Source organism: Rattus norvegicus, chromosome 5 (assembly GCF_021556685.1).
Source record: "Rattus norvegicus strain SHRSP/BbbUtx chromosome 5, alternate assembly SHRSP_T2T, whole genome shotgun sequence".
NCBI classification, from domain to species: Eukaryota; Metazoa; Chordata; class Mammalia; order Rodentia; family Muridae; genus Rattus; species Rattus norvegicus.
The window spans coordinates 130,400,732-130,424,440 of NC_141538.1; the positions used below are offsets into that span (position 1 = coordinate 130,400,732).

General features: G+C 36.0%; 1 protein-coding gene across 6 annotated transcripts in view; it reads left to right on the plus strand.

Moving 5' to 3' along the window:
• Positions 1 to 23,709, plus strand: part of Faf1 (Fas associated factor 1) — a 372,980-nt gene that overhangs the window by 102,796 nt on the left and 246,475 nt on the right. For all 6 annotated transcript variants that reach the window (XM_087660189.1, XM_087660188.1, NM_130406.2 and 3 more), the window contains 2 exon segments: positions 4,012 to 4,103; positions 10,198 to 10,289. In XM_087660189.1, coding sequence (XP_087516315.1) covers positions 4,012 to 4,103; positions 10,198 to 10,289 — 184 coding nt within the window.

A 23,709-nucleotide genomic window follows, 5' to 3' on the forward strand; every position in this document is an offset into this window, starting at 1 on the left:
AAAATCAGTTCTTGCTAGAATGAACAAAGAATAGTGAAAACAGATTATTCATGTTGGAAAGGAAAGATCCCCGAACACTTGACTATAAGGTTTGTGTGTAAATGTGGGTTCACTATATTCCAATGTGTAAGTATTTAATGTGGATATCAAATCTATAAATTGAACTGAAAGTTTATACCTTCCTCCCAATAAAACCTCAAGTGTAGACAACTTTATGAGTGAATCTAACATTTAAGAAAAATACTATCAGTCCTTCACAAACAGAGAAAGATGAAACATTTTTATAATTATTTCATGAGGCCAATATTGTCTTGATAGACCAGAGAGATAGTATAAGAAAAGAAAATACTTTTATTCTTTACTTTTTCTTCGTGTGTGTGTGTGTGTGTGTGTGTGTGTGTGTGTGTGTGTGTTTGTTTTGTTTTGTTTTGAGACAGGGTTTCTCTGTGTACCCCTGGCTGTCCTGGAACACTCTGTAGACCAGGCTGGCCTCAAACTCAGAGATCACCTGCTTCTGCCTCTTCAGTGCTGGGATTGAAGGCCTACACCACCACTGTCCAGAAGAAAACATTTCTTAAAACAGGGTGAAAGGGTGACTTGATGAAGCTGACTTCTGACTTCTACATGCATGCTTTAGCATTTTGCCTTCATCATATACACAGTAAAAAATTTAATAGTTGTGATTTATTTTGTTAAAATAAATTTTATTTAAACCTAAAGATTTAAAATATGTCAGGACAAGAACATATGTTATTGTTAAATAATCAAGGAAAATATTCAGTAAAAAGGAATGAAATCCTATTATCTGGGGCTAAGTGGATGGAAATACTATAATGCAGAAAGATAAAAATAACATGTTTTCTCATATGGTCACCAACAAAGCTGATCTCATAGGAAAAGAGAGAATAATGAGAATTTAACAGAATAGTTTAGAGATAAAGAAAAGCAAGGGAGAGGAGAAAAGTTGGTATAGTGGCTTTATTTTCTGTTTCACTGTGCGTGAAACAGAAGTATTTAGTTTTATTTTTGGTCTTATCCAGGCTTTCTGCAAGGAATAATGGGGGCTTAGACCTCACCCTCCATCCTATTAAGAACTTCTTTTAAGTCAGGAAGCCTGCATGTCTTCAAGAGTATAAGAAAGAAGTGTCTGGTGAAGGTAACTTTAAAGAGCAAAGCACTGGGCAGCCTTGCCGATGTATATGTCCAGGCAAGTACAGCTCTATAAATAGCACCTTTATCCATGAAAGAAAGACCATGTTTATATGTGTTGGGTTACGAATATGACTGACTTTTCTACTGTTTCCACAAACAGAATATTTGTCAGTAGTGACATTTTTGGAAGTTAAGATTGATTTGGGCTTCTACAAATGCCATTTTGAACCAGAATTCTCCCCCACCCCTAACCCCTGATGGCTAGTCACTACCTAAAATGTACAAAATGACCTAAAAATTTAAAATTTCACTTTATTGTGTGCGTGCCTGTGTGTGTGGTGTGAACATGCCATGGTATGTGTGAAATGGTCAGATGACAAATTTAGAGAGATGTGTCTCTCCTTTTACCATATTGATACCAGGTATCAAATTTCGGTCTTCAGTCTTGACAGTATATACCATTACTAATGGAGCCATCTTAACTGGCCCAGTCTTTACTCAGAGAAAGTAAAAAGAAGTCCTGTGGCCATGAAAGATTCTGTTGGGTTGTTGCTGATTTAAACAGTTGTGTATAATATAAAAGTCTTTCTCCTATTTTCTCCTCATGGGTTTGTTTTCCTGGTTTTAACATTTAGTCTTTTATATTTATTTAGTATAAAAATGGGATTATGTGTTATTTTACAATTATAGATTAGCAGCAAGGCAGACAGATAGATTTAAGACAGATTTGGACATTCTGAATGATCAGCTTAAAGCAGTGGAGTGCCTGAAAACTACTTATGTTTGTAGGTAGACTCGATTTCTACAAAAGAACTTGTGAATCAGTGAGAAAATTGAACTTCCTTGGTGTATCTCCTCTCAGTCTCCTACAATACCTTGTCCTTTAATTTAATTTAATTTTAGCCTTTTATTTTTTTGTCTTCACCAAAATGATGTTCTTGACTGTTTTGATTTGAATGTCCTGTGTAGTCCAGCTGTGCTTTGGACTGGTTTCAGGTACACTTAATGCTGCATTTACATTTTTGTCTGCCTGATAAGACCATCAGCTATTTCACTACTGTCCCCTTCTCCCTCTTCTGGAACTCTGTGATGTTTCAACACAGCTTAATTTGTCTTCTAGAGCATATATTGTCTTTAGTTTTTTCAGTTAAAGTATGACGTCTTGTTTCATCCTTATACCCCATGGGTAGATGAACTGGGCAGAGCTAGCCTCTAATTTATAGATGCTGAAGTAACAAAAGCAAGTGATTTTATTTCTTCAAGCAAACTGTTAATCTTAATTTTCATTGCAAAATGTGTTTCCTTTGTACTGAGGTACCTTATATTTTCTAATGTATGTACCACTTCTGTCATATGCTGAGCACATCGTAGGTATGTGGGCCGTAAAGGGTTTGGAAATTAGAATGGTCACATGAGATTTGCCTTTTGGCTATAAGTTACTCAGTTATTAGGATGTCCACATGAGATTTGCCATTTAAATATACTGTTTATTTACTGCAACATTTCTTACAATACTTTGATATTATAAAGATTAAGGTAGTCTCATGTAAACAGACATCTCACCAAGGGAAATGGGATGGACAGGAAATGCTGCAGGCTTCCACTGGGGAATCCTATCTGGGTGAGGGTGCTTAAGGAGGGAGTTAGAGCACTTAAGACCAATGTCTGCTATGAATTACTTCAGCTGTGGCAGGCCTAGAAGATGACTGTTGGAAGTTCCAGAAGGTCCTTGAAAGCCTTGGCCAGCAACTAGCGCTGACAGACAGGAGTGTGTGAATTCAGCAATGGTCTGGGAAACTGAACCAGAGCCTCACAGAGGCCAATCTCAAAATCCTCTTGCTGTGGGAATTGGCACAGAGCTTGAGATGCTGTATTGGGAGCAAGGCAGTACCATCTTTTCTATTAGTTAGGCTACCAGGGTTTTCAACTTAGGGCTGCTTCATTAACATAGTAGAACCTGCCTTAGGCTTGCCTTATGTCAGAGCTGCCTTGTGGCCTGCCTGTATCTTACAAACATTATTTTGTTATTATTATTTTTAGTTTTTATTGGTTATTCCACTCATCCACATTTCAAATGCTATCCCCCTTCCCCACCTCCCCTCCAAAAACCCCCATCTTCCCCTCCCCTGCCCACCTTCACAAGGGTGCTCCTCTACCCACCTACCCACCCCTTCCCCACCATCCTAACATTCCCTACTCTGGGGCATCAAGCCTTCCCAGGACCAAGGGCATCCCCACTTTTATTCCAGACAAGGCCATCCTCCACTACACATGCAGCTGGAGCCATGGGCCCCTTTATATGTATACTCTTTGGTTGGTGGGAGCTCTGGGGGCTCTGGTTGGTTGATATTGTTGTTCTTCCCTATGGGGTTGCAGACCCCTTCAGCTCCTTCAGTCCTTCCCCTAACTCCTTCACCTCAGCTCCTTTGTGCTCAGTTCTGCTCAGTTCAGTGGTTGGCTGCAAGCATCCACCTCTGCATCGATAAGGCTCTGACAGAGCCTCTCAGTCACACAATAGAGCTTCACTTAGGTTCTTAACAGTATTGCTTGTTAGTTTGTTTTGTTCAGATTCTTAGCCACTATTTCTTTTTTGAAAGCCATGCTTTTATAAAAGGGAAGTTCATAATTAGCTATCTATAAATTGTGAAATATTTTTTGTTGTTTTGTAGCCCAAGTTTTTCAATGGAGCAGCATTTTGTTTGGTAAAAAAATTTAAATTTGGAGTACTTAATTTTTAAGTGAATTTTATTCATCAATAAGATGTCATTGACTCTAAGTTGTATGGAGATATTAATGTCCTGATATAGTCAACTATTGTTGTTGCCTTGTTAGTTACATTTTTTTCTCTTATTTGTACAGGAGAGATTAAACAGATTCTAGAAAATGAACTTCAGATACCTGTGCCTAAAATGCTGTTGAAAGGCTGGAAGACTGGAGATGTGGAAGACAGTGTGAGTTTCTTAATTGACTAGAAGCAAAAGAAAATTAAGTTATATGATTAACTGATGCCTAAAAGTTGTTTTTTAGCTTTGCGTGTTTGCTTGTTTTATGAGACAAGGTCTCATGTTGTACAGGCTGACTTGAACTTCTTTGTAGCAAGGATGGTCTTGAATTCCTGGTCCTCCTGTTTTATTCCCCTTTACCCCCAAATACTGGGATTTGGCAGGTGCCACTATGTGTATCCTGAAAAATTACTTTGGGATAATTTACATATGTTAGAAGTAAATTTGCTTGTAGTAATTTAGTTTAATTTCCAAATAATATTTTTCAAGCTAAATGTTTTGTATAAGCCAGTAATGGTTTTAAATGAGTTTAGGTATGCAAATTAAAACACTATGTGGCATGTTTTTCCTATTTCTAAGTATTCTTTTTTTTTTTTTTTTTAGAAGGTTGGTACCTTTTTGAGAGCATTTACCTTTTTCTCAAACCTCTTAGGGTATCTATCAGTGAGTGCCCTGGAATAATAATTTACTGACCAATTACTTACTGGCCTGAGAGAAGTCACATACACTGTGTACATTTATGCCAAGTATTGCATATGGAACAAAGATAATAGGAAACTTTTAAAACTTGATGGTAAGAATATTTCTTCATTTCCTTGCTTAGTGGAAGGTGCATGGAATGAATTACTATCTTGAGAATTTACAGAAGGTACCATAGTTTTCAAGTAACAGTGGCTATTGTATAGACCCCTTAAACTCAGCCTCATGTATAAAATACTTCACTTTTCTTTCTTAAGAGATAGCAGGAATGGAAAGAGAGAAATGAGTTAGTGTTAAAGTTTGTTATGTTTAAGGTAGAAATAATTATGAATCATCTTATACAATTACTGAGTCTATATTTCTATGCCAGGCATAAATAAAATCTTTTCGTTTATTATTTTATTAATGATTTGTGGGTAAGTTGTGCTTATAAATCATATTGTGTGTGTGTATGTGTATGTGTAATATATAAATATATATGTATGCATGATAGACTTAGTTGGTATTATGTTTCATCAAGATATTTACTAGAATTTCAGATTCTAGGCAAGAACTTTATTTAAAGTTTTGATACAGTTAATGTTGTACTCTATCAGAGTCAGCAAGACTGTTTACAAGCGAGTAAATATTTAAGCTTATCCAATCTCTGTTACAACTAACTATTCTGCTCTATTCCTGAAGAGCGAGAACACCTCTGATAATTTGTGCAAAGTAAACATAACTCTTTTTCAGTCTAACGTTACTTATGGACACAGAATTTTAATGTTATAAAATTTTATGTCATGAAATATTCTTTGATTCCTCCCTAATCATAAAACTATTTTAATTCTCACACCATACAAAAACAGTTTGGTTTGTCCTATGTCCTTAGTTTGTTGCTTCTTGGTGCTATGTAGTGCTCAGGTTGAAATCAAGGGATGTGTACATAGCAGGGGCAGCTTAGGAAGCTGCTTATTAATTGATTCTCATTCCTAGCTTTTGTCTATTCTGATAAACAGAGTTTTAAAGGGTATAAATGAGTAATTCAAGAACCTTGATAAAAATAAACAGCAAGAATGAAATCATCTACACAGTTTCTTTTTAATTGAGAAACCTGTGGTAATCTAATAATCTGTCCACTTTCAGTAGATTACTAATAGAAAGGTGGTCATGTTCTTATGGTATTATTCTTTTTAATTGGCAGTCTTTTGGTTACAATACCTCCAGTTACTTAACATAATTTTTTCATGTAGGATTTCTGTGGTTCTCATGCCATCTTTTCTTCCCCTTTCTCTTCTTTCTTTCCCTTTTCTCTTTTCTTACCTCTGTTTTTTGGTTATTTGAGACAAGATTTCATGTAGCCCAGGCTGGTCCTAAACTCATTGAGTAGTTAAAGATATCTTTGAGTTCGATATCTTTCTGTCTTCACTTCTGTTCTGTACAGTCTGGAGAATATTCTACCGTAGCTCTGTTTTCAGCTTTGCATGAGTGTTAGAATTTGCAGCAAGCCAAAATAAAAGAATAAATAACAAATGATAGGTACATAGACAGCAGGGCGTCATCAGATTGGGTACTCATAACATCCAATGGAAATCAACTTGGGGAATCCCCTTTAAGGCAGCCAGCTGAGTTCTCCATCCAGAGAATGCCCTCAGGTAGACTTTGAAGTAAGAGGACAATAGGAGCTGTCAGAGATGCATCGTCAAATTGTGTGCTTGCAACACCCAGCAGAAATTGGCCAGAAGCTATGTGGAGCTAGCTCACAGTCGAGTTTTTCAACTAAGTTCCCATTGCTGGACTTGCTGCTTTTCTTTTTCACGGTAGCCACTTTAATGCCATTGATGAAATAGTAACAACTGCTGCACAAGTCTCACCTTCTAGCTGTTTTCAAGGACAAATGTCTTTACCTTTTAGTCTGTTTTGCTATTATCTTTTCTACCTAACACAGTGTTTGGGAGTGGGTCTTCAGCCTATTTCCAGACCTTGCAAGAGATTTTGAGACATTTCTGCATGATCTGAAATTGTGGGGACAGCCCTGCTATCCGCCAGCCTTTCAGATGAGCTCAAGCATCATCACGAGGTAGTTTACACCTAAAGTACATTTCACCTTCCCAGGTATTGGAATTATGGATGCACAGTCACCATAACCAACTCCATTCTCACATATTTTAATGGCATCTTAGACAGACATGCCTTAAAGTGAACTCTTGATTCTCTCCTATGTTGGCTTTTGTTTGTTTGTTTGTTTGTTTTACCAATTTGGTAAAACAAAAAATAATGTGGTTGTGAGTCTTTCCTTTTTTCTCATAACGCCTCACAAAATATCACAAAGTATACTTTGGTAAGTCCTATTGATTATATTTCTAAAATATTTCTTAACCAAGAATACTTTTCAGTATTTTTATTGTTACTGCCTAATCAAGACTGTTAGTATCTCTACCCAGACTAATGTAATATCACCATTGTTTTCTTAGTTTCTCTTTATGGAGACTTCTAGTTAACTCCCTGCTAAGCAGCTAGAATGATCTTTTAAAAACATTGCTCTTTTGTTAAAATACAATTTTTATACTTTTCTCAACTTTACAAGTGCCCATTGAGATTTTCTACCCTCACCTTCCATGCCAGGGCTTACTTAAAAATCTTTTTACTAGGATGGAACTTTTTACATAGTCCCTGGCAGATCCTGTTCAATTCTTTGGAACCATTATTACCTCTAAATCTTTGCATAAATGACTCTTAATATCTTTGAGTTTTAGTTTTATACTACCTGTGCAACAGGCATTTCTCATCGGACTCTCATTCCATAATTTCCCATCATATCAGTATAAGAAGAAGAGGGGTCATTATCTGTTTCTATCACTAGTGTATATAGAATTGTTGATATATTGGTATCAAATAAAGGTTCACAGATGAATGCATGAATAAATGGCCTAAAGAAAGGGTCCATTTTGTTTAATCATGCCATATGTGTTTTCACGGGGAGGACTTGATAGAGAATCTTTGGGAAGTAGATTGACAAAAGTAGAATAATGATTTGTGCTAAGAATATTTTTTAGTTCACAAAGTAATAAAAGATAAAAGGTAGAGATAAAATTCCTGTGTATATGTGTATGCACTTTTTTTTGCATGCTATTATTATTGAGAGAACACACCAATTTAAAATGTGTTCCATATTTAATATAAAATTTCAGATTTTTTTGTGTTGTGGTAGATTATAATCTTATAGGTAATTGTGTATTGTGTTTGTTTTCAAACCATGCACCATAAACCACAAATAGGTTGTGAAGTTATTTAAATGGGTAATAGACATAAACAAAAAGGAGAAGTAAAAGAAGTGGAATACAACAGAAATGTCATTCTAATGTAAATAATTAGGGTATTTATTTTTATTTAAGACTGCACTTAGTAAGATGGGCCCTCTCATGGAGCAGTTAAAAGTTCTTCCTGTGGCCTGCTTGGGTAAGATCACCTTTCTCTAGGTGTCTTTTTCTCCATCTGCAGAATTAAGGAATCCTTACTGAAGGATTCCTTAAGCACTCCTTGCTTTTTAACACCTACAGCCTTGCCATTGTTATTTGTTTTGACTCCCGTGAGGATTGACTTTGCTACCCTTTACCTGTTGAAGCCAATCATTGTAAGGAGTTTGAGGTTTCCATGTCACTCCTTTCCTGATCTTCATAGACTGTACATTCTATACCTGTCTTATCTTTCCCTCCTCTACAGTGCTATAAGCTTTATTGCTATGTGCCGTGGAACTAATCCATCATTAGCAAAATTACTTTTATTAAACTCGTTCATGTACATTTCCTTTTCTTCTTGTGAGTGGAAGCCATCTTCCTCAAGAAGTTGGTTCCTTTGTAGTCGTCTTCTTTTATTTTGGCCATCCTCATACAATTGGAATAAGTAGCAAAATATGTGTCTTCATTTTTAGCTCCAGATCATTACTGTCTTCCCTATCAGAATTTCTTCAGCTTTGAATTTATGTCAAAAGGGTATATCTATCTTTTTGATAATTTAATGAAGTTATCATCCCCTGCTTCTTAATGATTGTTAACTTCTGGCTCATAACTACTCTGACTTAATTCTTACTAATTTAATTCTAAATTCTAGCAAGACTTAGACAATGTTTTAAAAAAGATTTACTTTTTTGCTTATGTCTATGCACTTGTGGGTATATCTGCCTCCAGAGGCCAAAAGAGGGTGTTGGATCCCAGGAGATGGACTTACGGATGGTTAGAAGCCGCTTGGCCAAGGTACTGGGAACCAAACTCTGGTTCTTTGCAAGAGCAGCAAGCCTCTTAACTGCTGAGTACTCTCCAACCCTTCTATCAATTTCTGTATCTTATAAATTATCCTACCCTGGCCACTTAATTCCTTGGACCTTCTCCCTACAAAAATCTTTCACTTTATTTTGCTTCACTCATTTCTGTATGCTTTTAATATTCTTTTAACAATGGCAGAATCTTAATTTCAAGTTCTTTTTTCTCTGAATAGTTTTCACCTTTTAATTCATTTCTTTTAATATTCTAGCTCCAACACTTCTCCAACTTATGCCTTCAGCCCATTATTTCTGCCATTATTTTAACTTAAAAAATTACATTTATTAATTTGTTTAAACATTTGTACTGGCTGTTTTTGTCTGAAGTGCTCTTTCTCTGTGTAATTTTGTTTGTTGCCTTGCTACTTTAAACCTTTGCTCAATGAGCATAGTCTCTGATTATCCAATTTAAAATTACGAAGCTCGCCTAACTCATCGTCTTCATCCCCATTCCCTGCCTTATCTTTAGTTTAAAACAAAACACAACAAAGCTACCACCTCCTAATTGTCAACTGAATAGATTACTTTAATCCTACTAAGACATAAACGCCTCTCCCTGTACTCTTTTTCCCCAAATAAGGACTCCTAGGTTATTGTAGCTACTCTTATGATTAGGGTGGTCTTGGTACAGAGGGGTAATGCAGTAAAATTCAGTGAATTAAATGCATGCCCTGAGTGCATGCTGTGGAAATGAATTTCCTAACGTGTATAGGTGTCAGAAAGCATGTTAGCACGAGCTTACCATAAGATTGGGAGTCTAAAAATGTCTGAGTTTTGTGACAGTGAATAGATTAGTGTATATGGGTGTAACTAAACACTGAGTGAGGTTAAACAGAAAAGCTCTCTAGAGTCAGAGTAACGTGACCTAGAGTCTACGTCAGAGTCACATAACCTCTTAGGCTCAGCTCCTTATCATCGAGAATCCTTGGTTTGAGGCGCCTTCAGTGATTTCTTTCCCTAGGTCTAAAGCCTGCATTACTGATTTTTTCCTCAGTGGGGAAATGGGGGACTCTTAGTTACGCTTGTATCTGTATGCATCTCTTATGAGCTAAAAGCTTTCATCATGCTGTAATGCTCAGATTGTATTAATTTGCAGTAAAAATAGAAGAAACAAGATGGTTTGGATTTAGTCCCTCTTCTGTTATATTTAGAAAATTACCAAAAGGTGGAAGAGCAGCCTAACAGTTGCACAGCATTCAGTAAGTGTAAGAATTCCGTATGTACACAGCATTTATTTTTGTTTTCTCTTCTTCTTTTCTATTCCAGACGGTCTTAAAATCACTACACTTGCCAAAAAACAACAGTCTTTATGTCCTTACACCAGACTTACCACCACCTTCATCATCCAGTCATGCTGGGTAAGGTATTACTTTTCCTGGAAAAAAATACTGGTAAAGTATTTACTTTTCCTGGAAATCTGAAAGGAAAAATTTGATGGGTAATTTCTCTAAGTTTTGTATTATTATAACCAATAAACATTTTACATACGCTGTAACTTACTAGCAACTGTTAAGTGTATCAGTTTTCACACTGTGGAGATCTGTTGGAAATGCCTGTATATTAAAAATAATCAAAACTGAATAGAGCTATTGCTCAGTGCTACATACTATATATACGGGGTTCTGAGATCCTTGCCAGCACTTAAGTGGGTAGGGGCCAAATGACCATTCTTTGATTGAATGGCTTTAGGGAGGAAGAAGAATATATGCAACTTCAGTGTCTTATTGCCAAAGAAGATACAACTTTGAAGAAAAGTCAGTGAGTTCTACAGGGCAAAGCTAGAAAAACACCCACCTAGGGTCTCATAGTATTTTCTTAGGTTAGAGAGACTTATTATTTTTAGTTCACATAGAACTCAATACATATGTACAGTGATCCAGTATCTAGTTGCATGTTAATTTAGTAGTACTAAACCAAGCAAATGGCCTGCATATACTGATTGTACTAATGATAAAACTTTTTTTTTTCTGAGTCCTTATCTCAAAACTAGCTTTAAGCTGTCTTTGAATTTTGTAGTATTCAGGTTCAACTGCTGATTTTGTTGTTGCTGGAATGTCATGCTTGGCTAATATAGATGGCCATCTTTATTGCCATATAAGTGACCTCTGATTACTAGTTATTCATTCCCTGGACCTGCAGTGCCTACCACTTAATGCAGTGCTTATAGGAGAATGAAAAGTGGTTTTTAGTTGGCTTGTTCTTTTTAACTAAGTCAGTGATGGGTAGGAACAGTGAATAAAGTTCAAAGAAAGACAAATGATGTAGCACTGAGTTCATATGCAGAGACTCACGGCATTGAAAAAGTTGTATTAATACACATTTATTTGAGACCTTTTAAAAAGTCAGCGCTCATTTATGTTTATTGATTTTTATAAAAACTTTGAATTTTTTTCAGTCACAGTATAAGTTATTTACTAAAATATATAAATTACCCTGCTTTTAAATTGTACTGACAGACGATTTTCTTCAAGTTTTGGTCAGAACTATAAAGATTCTACTTCCTTGTTTTACTTTCCTGTCTTGATTTTATTGCCACTAGGGGGTGCCTGGTAATTGAGTCTTTGTATTGACAATTTCTTTCTGTATCCAAATATTATAACAACATAAATTATAATATGAACATTTGTAATTGAGTTCAGAATTATTTTGATGTAAATTTTGGTTTTTAAAAGAACAATTTCAAGCTGAGAATTTAAGAGTGAAGTCTTTAGTCAGAGCCTTTGTGGCAGTTGAAAGCATTTTAAATCCTGTAAGAATAGAGTTCAATAATGAGTTAAGAGAGTTCTGTGTTATCCCTGTGGCACAACTGCAAATGAGCTTACAATTCATGCTAAAATTACAAAAGGAGAAATGGTAGTTACACATGTTTCATGTTATTATAGAATGATTCAATTTGTCAGTATGCTTTTTATTAACTAAAAGAAAAAAGACAAGCTCTGTCCTCAATGAGCTTGTAGCCTATTCATTAAAGGTAGTGGGCCTTTAAAATTTTCTTTCCATTCCAGGTAATTTTATTAATTATCCCTCATTGCTTATTTTAATCCTAGAACTCAGATTATTATATCCAGTCTCTTCTGTAGTATTTCTTTCCCCCTCATTTACTCTAAACGTCAATATCCTTGAGAGTTCTTTTCTCAACAGTCTTTCCTATTGTACTTCTTGGAATCTGTTTTCACCCTTTCAATTTTTAAAAGTTATTTAAATAACCGAGAAATTTGTATTTACAATTTCTCATGTCCCAGTTTTCTCAGAGTCTTTCATTTATGTTTGTAGCATATAATTCAGAGTTAGATGTTTAGACTTGACTCATTCCCATTCTGGAAAACCTGTATAACTGCTCACCTCACTAGGCATAGCCTTCTGTGAATACTGTGAAGTGCTGAGGTAGGAACTAACATGATGAAGAAAGGTCATTTAGTTGGAATTTGATTGGTTTTTGTTAAGGTAAATTTTGGTAGAGTAGTGGAAGTGAGAATTAGATTTTAGTACATTTTAAAGAATAAGTGAGAAAGGAAAACACATTATATCTACAGAGAACTGATTGTAAAGGAAAGTAATTTTAAGAGAGAAGAATTACTTGAAATAGGAGGCCAACAAGACAGCAAATGTGAATAAGTAAAACAAACAAAGCCTTGTGCCTGGAAGGGGTATGGGGATGTTTGTCTGCAGGAGCCTCTGTATCAGAATACAGTAAAGTGGTTGACTTAGCAACACAGTTCTAGTATTCCAGATTTACAGTCAAGACAGAAATTCAGGCTAGGTCAGTTTGTGATGAAGGTATTTCCCTGCCCTGTAGATTGCCAATTTCTCACAATATCCTTGCTTGGCAGGGAAAGAAAAAGTGAGTGAACTGTTTTTTCTTCCTTCTTATAGGAATGCCAATCCCATTGGATTAAGACTTCAATCTTATGACCTGAATTAGCTCCTGAAGACTGTATTTCAGATACCATTAAATTGGAGTTTTAAGACTTCAACATATGAATTCTAGGGGTAATTCCAAGGGTCAGTTCTGAGTAGGGAGACAGGATTGGTGTCCAGGATTAAGTATTGAAATCAAGTTACCTAACAGAGGCAATAGACAGTAGGTGCCAAGTTGGAGAATATTTCTGACTTCTGGATTTTAATGGTTATAATAGCAATGACAAAGTCCCAAGTTATAGAAAATGCTAAAATATGAAATATATATTTCTCAAAGAACAAAAGGAATTTCAAGAAAATGTAATAAGTATTTGATAAAGGATGGTGACATAATAATAGTCATTTCTGCCAAATACTGCACACAAGTGTTTTCCTTTAATTCTTACAGTAATCATAAGGTGATATTTTTTACTCACATTTTGCACTGAGGAAGTTGAGTGAAAGGTGAGGTGGGGACAGAGATATCACATGTTTGGAAGGTTTTAGACATTCTGATTATCTTTATTCCACAGGTATCCCTATCACAACCAGCAGTGGTAGACACTAAAGAAAGCAACCTAAATTCATCTAGAAAAAGACTTAGTTGATGTAAAAATAGAAAAGAAGTATAGGAAAACAACAGTAGAGCAAAACAACATTCAATGGAAAAACAAGTATATTAACAGTATCTATAAATAAGATGGTATTAATTTCTTTTCATTCAAAGCAGCTGTCCTCGGCCTTGTCTGGTAGAATATGCCCACAGTCTCCTTAGGCCCAGTTTTAGAAGCAGAATTTGAAGCAGTGTAGCTCATTTTAGGTCAGTTAGGACTGAGACAGAAATTCTAAATTTGGATCTTCAAAAATTTCTTGGGCTGGAGAGATGGCTCAGCGGTTAAGATCACTGACTACTCTTCCAGAGGTCCTGAGTTCAAATCCCAGCAACCACATGGGGGCTCACAACCATCTATAATGAGATCTAGTACCCTGTTCTGGTCCGCAGACATACATGCAGGTAGAAAGCTGTATGATGTATACATAATAAATATATATTGAAACAATAGTTTGAAAAAAACTTCTTTAAGGTAATTGCAGAAAAAAATGGAAAACAAAGGAGGAGGCAGTAATGCCTAAGTACTCTAGACTAATATTACTTAAAAGAATGTAGCATAATACTGTTGATAATGCTTTAGCTTCATTTTAAGGCAAATAGCATCAAGGAACTATTAGCCAGTAATATACACAAAACAATAATTGTGGACTTGTATGTTCAAGTCAGCAAAATTGGATAAAATTAGAAAAATAGATGAGGCATAATTGTTTTTCAAATTTATTTACTGATTTTTGGAGGCTGTAGCAGATTTGAGTAATTTAATCAAACATGCATGAAATACTTAAGAAAATAGGCCAAAATGCCAGATTTGAAAGAATCAAGTCATATTTGACCACACTTCTATTCCTCTGCTCTCATAAGTTTAATTCTAATTAATGTTATTATTAGACTTTTAAAGTAGGATTTTAAAGTGTTAAGTTAATAAATTTTTTTACTAAGGAGTTCTTTAAAAGTGGCTCATTTTAAGAAGATGACATTCTGGATGAAAAAAGAGACCTGTCCCCAATTAAAACATCAATGGCAGTCACAGCACATCTAATTGGAGTGATGCACCAAATCCATTTATACAGTTTACTGCCTATTGATAGGTGGGTGACTACTGAGATTTGCTTGTTAGCATCACACTTCGAAAAAGAGCTGCAGGTATTCTCTATGATGGGAACTTATTTAATGGACAGTCAGAAAGTTGCTCACTAATTTATGAAGCAAGAAATTTAACACATTGCAAATATAGCGATTTCTTTATATTTTCCCTCAACAAATGGAATTACGTTTATACACTTTTACTATTTTCCACTCAGTGTATATCACAATATATCAGTATCATTACTAATTACCATGTTTTGATTAATCTTATGTACTTTGGTTTAGACATTTTTGTTGAATACAATATATCACTGTATTGATAAAAGGTAATTATAGGCATAAGGCCACCTGGAATTTGAAATTATCTTAAAAAATGTTATTAGGAATTATGTAAAATTAAATGTTTGTTTATCTAGACCTATCTAATTGTCAGCAAAGAAAGCAATTAGAAGTAACTGCAGACTCAGAGGCCAGCCTTTGTTAAACATGGTTTTAAGATTGTTACAGAACTTGTGGTGATGATAACATGATGTCTTGGAGGATGTTAACAACTGTAGCGGAGTGTTAATTAAGAATGATGTAATCTTTGTCTCAGAATTATTAGTATCATGTTAGTTTAGCTGGACAGAAGCAAAACCTAGTTTTGGTTATGATAATAGCTCAAGTCATATTTATAGCGGAAAGATTAACATTTTATTTTTATGCTGTTCCCCAGACATTTTTAAAATCCTCAATGAAATACAATCATATGTAAACATCAAGGCCTTAGCTCATTTACATATGTGCCAGATTTTCAAACTGATTGCTATTTGAACCTAATCTGTCATTGCTGGCTGCATTAGCTACAACAAACATTACATTTACATATTGATTTCTTATTTTGTTTTAGTGTAAATAATCCATAATTATAGTAAATTTGGTCTTTTGTTGACAGGAGCTCCTGTGACTCTTAAGTTTAGAATGGAAATTTAAATTATATGTGTTTTGCTTTTTAATTCAAAATCTGATGTATCTCAGTGGATAAAAAGATAATTGTGGTTCACAAAATATTAAAAAGACAAAAGGAAAATCTTAATGTTTAGAAAGATACAAATTATATTTTCTAAAATGATAAACATTTTAAAAATTTCTGGTATTTTAAAGAAGTTACTATTCTGGCTTCAGCTATTAGACCATGCTTAAAAAGCAAAATCTGATATAAATGGATGCACTGATCTACCCATATCCAGCTCAAGAAAATCAATAACCTGTGTACAGAACAGAAATGAATACTACTCCTAGGGTCTGTGAGGCTGTTAATACTTGTCCTTACTACATACATAAGTAATGTATGCAGTATAGTTTTACTACTGACAATGTATAGATGGCATGAGATATAGAGTATTTTAAGTAGCCATGGCAACAGACTCCCAGCTCCCGTGCAGACTGATTGAAAGTATATTGTAGTTTTTCTGTGCACATTGAGTTGGGAGAATGGTGGCTACCAGATTACTTAAGCACTGATAATGTAGTTAAACGTTATTAAGGAAATTTAATTTGTATACCATAATTTTCTAATTCTTAAAAGTCTAATAGCAGGTTCAAAAGCCTAAATTAAACCAGTGACAGGCTTTTCCTTGATACAGAAACTATAAAAACATAGTCAGTTGGGTTGTGGTAGCAAGATGCAGTAGGTGAGTGGCTCTAACAGCCAGCGTTTACTTTTCATCCTTATGGAGGTTACATTAGCTACAACAAACGTTACACCAGCAGGTTCGCTTCCTAGAGAGGCCTTTATCCTGGCTTAACTAGTTTGCTAATCTTCAGATGTTAGAATAGAAAAGGTCTTTGCTTTCTCCAGTTCTTGTGAGAATACTAATCCAATCATGGGACTGTCATAGCTTCATCTAAATATAATTACTACACAAAGCACCCACCTTCGAATACTGTATTTCATACTAAGAGTTAAATTTCAACCTGAATTTTGGGAATGACATGAACATTTAGCCCTGAAGTTTAAGAGTAAATTTCTCTTTTCTACTTTGGTTGATTTTGGTGGATTTATAACTTAAACAGTAAATGTTTCCTCTAGATCTTTTCATACAGAATAGACAGGCAGGCAGGCAGGCAGGCAGTGATTTAGAATAACTGAGTCTTTTGCATACTGAAGACTTTCAGAGGGGCTTCTGGGATGAAGGAATTGCTGAGAGGATCTTTTGGTTACTGTTACTATTGATTGAAGAGATAGTGCCTACTGATGGCACCTTACAGCATGGTGCTATTACTAGTTTGTAGGAAAGAACTCAATCTTTTTTATTTGTTATCAGTTAATAACTGTTCTGTAGCTTTTGGTGATCAAATAGTGTTTCTCTTCAGTGGGAGGAAAATACAATAACTTTTTATATATAATATAATGATTTGTGTTTTCGTATGTGTCTACATATATGTATATATACATATACATATACACATGTATATGTGCACCATGGCTCAACATGTGGTGGTTAAAGGACCACTTTTAGGAGCATGTTTGTTTGTATGCATTTGTGTACTATAGTTATCTATGTGATGGTCAGAGGACCACTTGCATGAGGTGGTTCTTGCCTTCCATCTTGAAGAGCATGGGGATCAAATTCAGGATTGTCAGAATTGGCAGCAAGTTTCGTTTACCTACTGAACCAGCTTGCTAACACAAAATGCTGTTTCCGTATTAAAATGCATCCTTAAATTAATCTTGAAAAAAATCACTAAGTATCTTTGAACTTACTTCTGACTTGCTATCATGCTCTTGAAATGAGAAAGAAATTAAGAAGATAGTGAGGGGCTATCTTTTTTTTTTTTTTTTTTTACTGTTTTTATCAGTAATCACCCATAATATGTCATTCTATGTTCACATATATAAAATGCCTATTTTAGAGTTTCAGATTTATTATTTATGAAGAATAATGTTAAGAATATTTAAGCCACAGAATTAACATAGTATTAGCATTTGCTAGAGGCCAAGTATCTGATCAAGTAGCTTTGTGGTCCCTGTAGGAACAGCTATATTGGAATGAGCTTATTCCAGGAATAATCTGGCACAGAAAGAAGAGAGTTATTGACCAAGAAGAATAAAGATGTTTCGCGGAAATTCTTTCTACACATGTATTACTAGCTTAGACATTAATGCTGAGTTAGTATTATAACTGAGACTTATGTATAATTGGTTACCTGTCAATGTTTTTAGAGTTCCCTCTTATACATTACTCTCTTCCCATAATTCTAAAATGAAAAAAGTGTTTGGGTGCAGTTTCTTGTTCCTTTTACCTCATCTAATATAGGCTAAGACAGAGGGTTCCTGGACCTTCATGGTGGAAGGAAAGAACTAACTTCTTCAGATTGTCCTGTGATCTTGATATGCATGTGTGGTACATATAGTCCCTCCATAAATTAATTATATTTTAAATTATTTTTTTAAATTATAATATAATTACATTACTTTTCCTTTACTTTAACTCCCTCCAGACCGTCTTTTAAATTCATGTCTTCCTTTTTATTATTGTTACACGTATATATGTGTATATAAATACTTCTAAATAAAATCTGCTCAGTTTCTTTCTCTCTTCCTCCCCATATGTGTATACACATAAATATTACTAAGTATAACCTACTCAGTCTGTATAATGCTGTTGGCATTTATGTTCTTTTCTCAGGGCTGACCATTTGGTATATTAGATGAGCAGTTAGTATGCTGTCTTCTGTCCTCAGCACTCCTTAGTTGCCTATAGTTCTTTGTGTAGGGTTGAGGCCTCTTAGGCTTTTTTGCATGGTTACTTCTAGTACCATACGTTAAATATTTTAAAAATAAACAAAGTTTACTTATTTGCTTTTTATCTTTTTATTTTAAATTGATAAATGATACTTAAGCACACTGTATTATTTTTCACTGTTGTAGAAATTATTTAAATCCTGGCCTGAGGTTTCTACCCTGAGTTCTCAGATGAAGGACACACACAGTCTTTATATTTTTAATAAGCCTTAATCAGCACAAGAGCCGGGAAGATACCTAGCCTCCATACTTTTAGAATCTACTTTCCTTTCAATAAACCTGAATTACTACTTACTGTGTTTGATCTGGGCTGCTCATAACTCCATTTGGCTAGCCCACAGGGCCAGGTTTTTATGGCTCAGCTAACCCACGGTGACTTCTCCTTCTCCCTCTTACATGTTCTTCTCCTCCAATCCAAGCCTGGGAAACCTAAACCCTACCTAAGTCTCTTCTGCCCAGCTATTGGCTGTTGGCATCTTTATTCATCAATCAGAAATAACTTGGGGCAAGGTCACAGGGGCTATGTGCAGACTCCTGGTCTTGGGGGCCCATACTTAGCATTACAGTAGACAGTAAAAGATAAAACCTCAGCAATTCTCTCTTTTAGTCCATTAAAGGGCTCTTCTCTTAGATATAAAATGAGTACAGCTATAAAAATTATGCAAATTGGGGTTGGGGATTTGGCTCAGTGGTAGAGCACTTGCCTAGCAAGCGCAAGGCCCTGGGTTCAGTCCCCAGCTCTGAAAAAAGAACCAAAAAAATTATGCAAATTATAAGGCATGATATACACTTATAACATCCCATTATATTTGGCAATTTAGATAAAGTATTTTATCATCTATCTTAACTTAAAGGGTTTATAATTTTGTATCTCAATCATGTTTGATTTTAACTTGTATTAACCATCTGAAAACCCTCCTTTTAAATCTACAACATCATCAGTGCTAAACAACTTAAGTTTAATTGTGAGACTATCTAGTCTTCAATCCTGTCAGATATTTGAGAAGGGACTAAATATTACTTGAATATGCAGGAAACACAAAGACACAGCTTCCAAAACTATAGAAATGGTATACATTTGACTGCATGTACAGTCCCCAAAATTCTGTATAACGTTGGACCATCTATCCTCAGCCTTCTGTCCCAGAACATCTGACAGACCTTAAGTGAAGCAGGGATTATGAAGAACTAGTGTACCCTGTCTTGTCAGAGCTTAGCAGTCAATTACCCTGCATCCGTCTGTCCTCTATGGACAGTATTCTGCCTGCAGATAAAGTTAGGCCTTTGGGTGGTTAGCTTGCTCCACTTGAGGCACCTCCACACGGAGACACTGATGCTCTCATCACTTTCCTTGTAGTGGAATGGGGAACTGTCAGAAGCAGATACGTCTCAGTCAAAAGTTCATTTTGTTTGACAATCTTACTTGAGTTTAAAGGTCCATAGTTGAAACAGAACAGAGAGAACTTTGCCTCAGAAGAGAGGCTTAGAATGTGGGTGCACCTAACTGTGGCTGACTCACCTGTCTGTTACAAGACACCAGTAGGGAGAAGATGCTCCTAGATGCAATGACTGAGGTTATTTTGTTATATTTACCAGTTAGTAGCATTTTGCTCTGATTAATATAACCATGCAATATATTTTTTATAACCTACACCCTGTTTTTTTTTCTAAAAAGACCAACTAAAAATTCATAAAACAAAATATTTTGTTTGTTAGTTTTTATAGTGAAAGTATTTATAGTAAAATTACGTATTTTTAAAGTTTTTGTAGCTAATGCTATAGGAAAATCAATATTAGATATTATAGCACATAATATCACATATAAGACTGTTTGTCTGCCTGTTTCTCAGTAAACTTAGTAAAGGCAGAGATATGATCTTACTGGGCTTACTTCCTCCATGCCAAAAGGCAAATAAATCATGACTGTAATTTCTTTAGTTAGTTCTGAACAAATATCACATTTTGAGCATGTGACATAAAGTAGTGACAATTTCCTTTGTGAAATTGATGTGATTATAATTTCATGTAGTTGGTACGAAATTCTTAATACTTGAGATATTTTAGTATTTGAAAAGCCAGCTGTTAACTGTTGATGAGGCAAAAGAACAAGGCTAGAGTCAGAGATGGAGGATGTTGTCATCAGTGGACAAATCGTTTCCCCTTGGACATGAATATGGTAGATCAACTTGAAATAAATAAAGATAAAATTGATTCTGGATAATGTGAGGTTCAATATACAAGTATGTTCCATTATTAGGAAGCAGAGTGAGTGAGTGTGTGTGTGTGTGTGTGTGTGTGTGTGTGTGTGTGTGTGTGTGTGTGTGTAGATTGGGTCTCTCACGCGCGCGCACTGGTTCACTTGTGCCTGAAGGCCAGAGAGGTCAATTTGGTGATGTCTTCCTTTAGCACTCTACGCCTTTTTTTTTTTGAGGTAGTCTCTCAGCACAGAACTGGAGCTTGCTATTGGGTATATGTTGGCTGCTCAGGTAACACCTGGAATAGTTCTGTCTGTATCCCTGCTCCACCTCCAGTGTGAAGTTTCAGCATAGTCTACCATTTACCTGGATCCTTAGTGTCTAAACTTAGATCTTAATCCTGAAAAAAGGACTTTACTTAACTGGGCTGTCTTCCCAATCCCCTCGAAACTTTTTCTCCTGTACAAACTCATAAATCATGAAGAATAATTGCTACAAAAGCACTTAGATCTTCTTGTTTGTGTTGCACTGACACTGTAAGATTTTAAAGTCTGAGCATCTCTCAAGTGTTAGAATATGTCACCTTATAACTTATGCAATAACAGTTCACCCTCGGTCTCTTTAAAGTTTAATATTTGTAGTCCTATAAAGGAAGAATATCCTTTTTCTTTTCAGAAGAGGAAACAGTATTTACAGAGTACTCATGTCTAAAGATGGGGCTTTATATATTTTAGGCACTCACTAAATACTTCTGATAGAATGGTTGACTTGCCATAGTCAAACAGCTGACCTTGGTAGGGCAAAAGTTCAGAGCTGGCTCCCTAATATCCTAGTAGTTTATATTACTCTCTGTGTTTATATGCTCCATCTCCACTGCTACCCAGAAATTACAGAATTGACTAAAATAGTTTTCTTCTAAATAGTGTGGTACTTGATGCTGGTCCCGTGAGACTACCCTACTATCAAAATCAAGAAACAAATCTAAGAATTTGCAAAAAGGCAACCTTAACAAATGGATTCATTTCTAAATCTAAAATAGTAAAAATTTTGTAATTTTGAGTTTTTTAGCCTACTTTGTGTAGTCTTACATCTTAGGCTTTTCTTTTTTCTTTTAAAATAAGGAGGGCACTTTTGTTTGACTCATAGCTTCAGAAGTCTTAGTTCATGCATGTTGACTCTGTTACTTTTGGGCCTGTGGCAAGGTAGTATGGGGATGGGTAGGGATGGAAAGAGAGGGAGGGAGAGGAAGAGAAGCCAGGATCCAGTAAACACCACCCTTCCCCACTTTCTGGACACAAAGCAAAGACACAGGTGTCTTTGTGTTTCCATCTCAGATCCAAGCTTTAACACTGTGCTTCAGGATTAGATTAAGGAAAATCCTAAATTTGAGATGGATTTACTGGAGCCTGTGTGAACAGTGACTTGCTTGGAAGGTCACACTGGAGGTTCACTGGGCTTTTGTCCGAGGCTGCAACATTCTTGGGAGGCTGTACCTGTTCTCATGGAAGGAGTGGCTTCAGGAATTGAAATGTCTCTCTCCCTTGCTTCTGTCCCTGGGTTTATGGGAAGAGATCTTGTTCATTTAACATGTCACACATTTCTCTCTTTTATTATACTTACCCTTAGTCTTTTGATGTTGCCAGCACATGGCTCTTTTTATGGCCTTCACATACTCTCAGCTTTGGCATGACCGAGCCCACTCTTTCAGTGTAAACAGGTTAGTTTTATCTTTTTTCCCCTCTTCTCCTCTCCCACACTCTCCCCTCCCCTCCCCTCCCCTCCCCCTCTCCGTCCCTTCCTCAAGATATAACACTATTAGAAACAAACAAACAAACAAAACCAAGATGGGAAATGGGTTTGTTTTCAACGCATGCCTTGGATAAAGCTACTTTTCACTACCTAACCTCACTCCTTCCTGCTGTAGGGCAGAGTCCAACTCAAAGCAGTCCCACAGCCAGAGTTTCATTGGCTGCTGTGGCATCTGGACTCATGGTAAGACTCAGCCCTGGCTGTGTGACCTTTGAGCTCAGCCACCTTGGCCATGGTTGGGTACTTCCAAATAACCAGCTGGTTCTGGGCAAAGCCATGGCCTGAGATGAGCTCCTTATAGTGGGGAGACCAGAGGATGGAGGAAACCCGGGAATGGGCCTTCACAGCACTCGGGCCCCACAGTTCCAAATGTGAATGTGTCAGTCCCTGGTACCTTCTCCTGTTGCCAGAATACTGTACTGCCAGGGACATCATGAACAGCCTGCCGTCTTAGTCTCTGTCCATCTTAGCTTCTTGCTCCATCAGTCTCCTCCTGGAGACTTCCTCTTGGTGACCTCTCTCCTCTTTTGACCCCAGAAGCCCCTAGTTTGTTGTTGTTTCAGCTGGGCTTTATTGATTTTCCTCTTCACTATTAATGTTTAAACTAACTCCTTTGCTTTGTTTCAGGTGGTCAGAATGTTCTAGGGTTCCAACTTGATCTTTCTGCTTTTGTCCTCCCGTAGGCCTGCATGCTACTAATCCTTCTGCTCTTATATCTTTTAATTGGCTGTTTTGTTTGATTGTTGTATTTTAGTTTTATTCCCACCCTCCCCTCCCTGGGAGAGAGAGCCCAGGTTAGCTTCAAACTTGCCTTGTAACTGTGAATGATTCTAAGCTCCTGATTTTCCTGCCTCTATTTTTTTAATTCCCGAGTTCACAGTTTACTTGGCCTTTAATGCTTACATTCAATAATATTGAAATTTCTTTTCGTGTTTCTAATATGCAATCAAATTTAAAATATCTAAAACCTCACTCAGTTTTTCTACCCAGTTATCTACGTTAAATAAAGTTCTATCCCTTTGTTTGCCCAGACTGGGTTATATATATATATATATTTTTTTTTTTTACCCTCATCAGTTAATTGTCCATCTTCTGCCTCTAACTTGTATTCTATATTAAATATTTTACCATTTATCCTTTTCCTCACTTCTTTTTGTGAATTAATCTATTTTTCTATCTCCCCCATCATCCCTATTTTCTCAAAAATAGAGCACAAAGAGAAATCTTATATAGATGGAAATGGAAGTTAGCTCTTAGCATTTTTCTCTTTAAACCTTCCAGGAGAACCTGTTGTTGATCAGTTTTGTATTGTGTTAACTTCAGTTTATAGGTGTTTTTTTCTTGAAGATGACTTCTTAACTGTTCTTTTGCTAGATTCTCCAAGTCCTGTG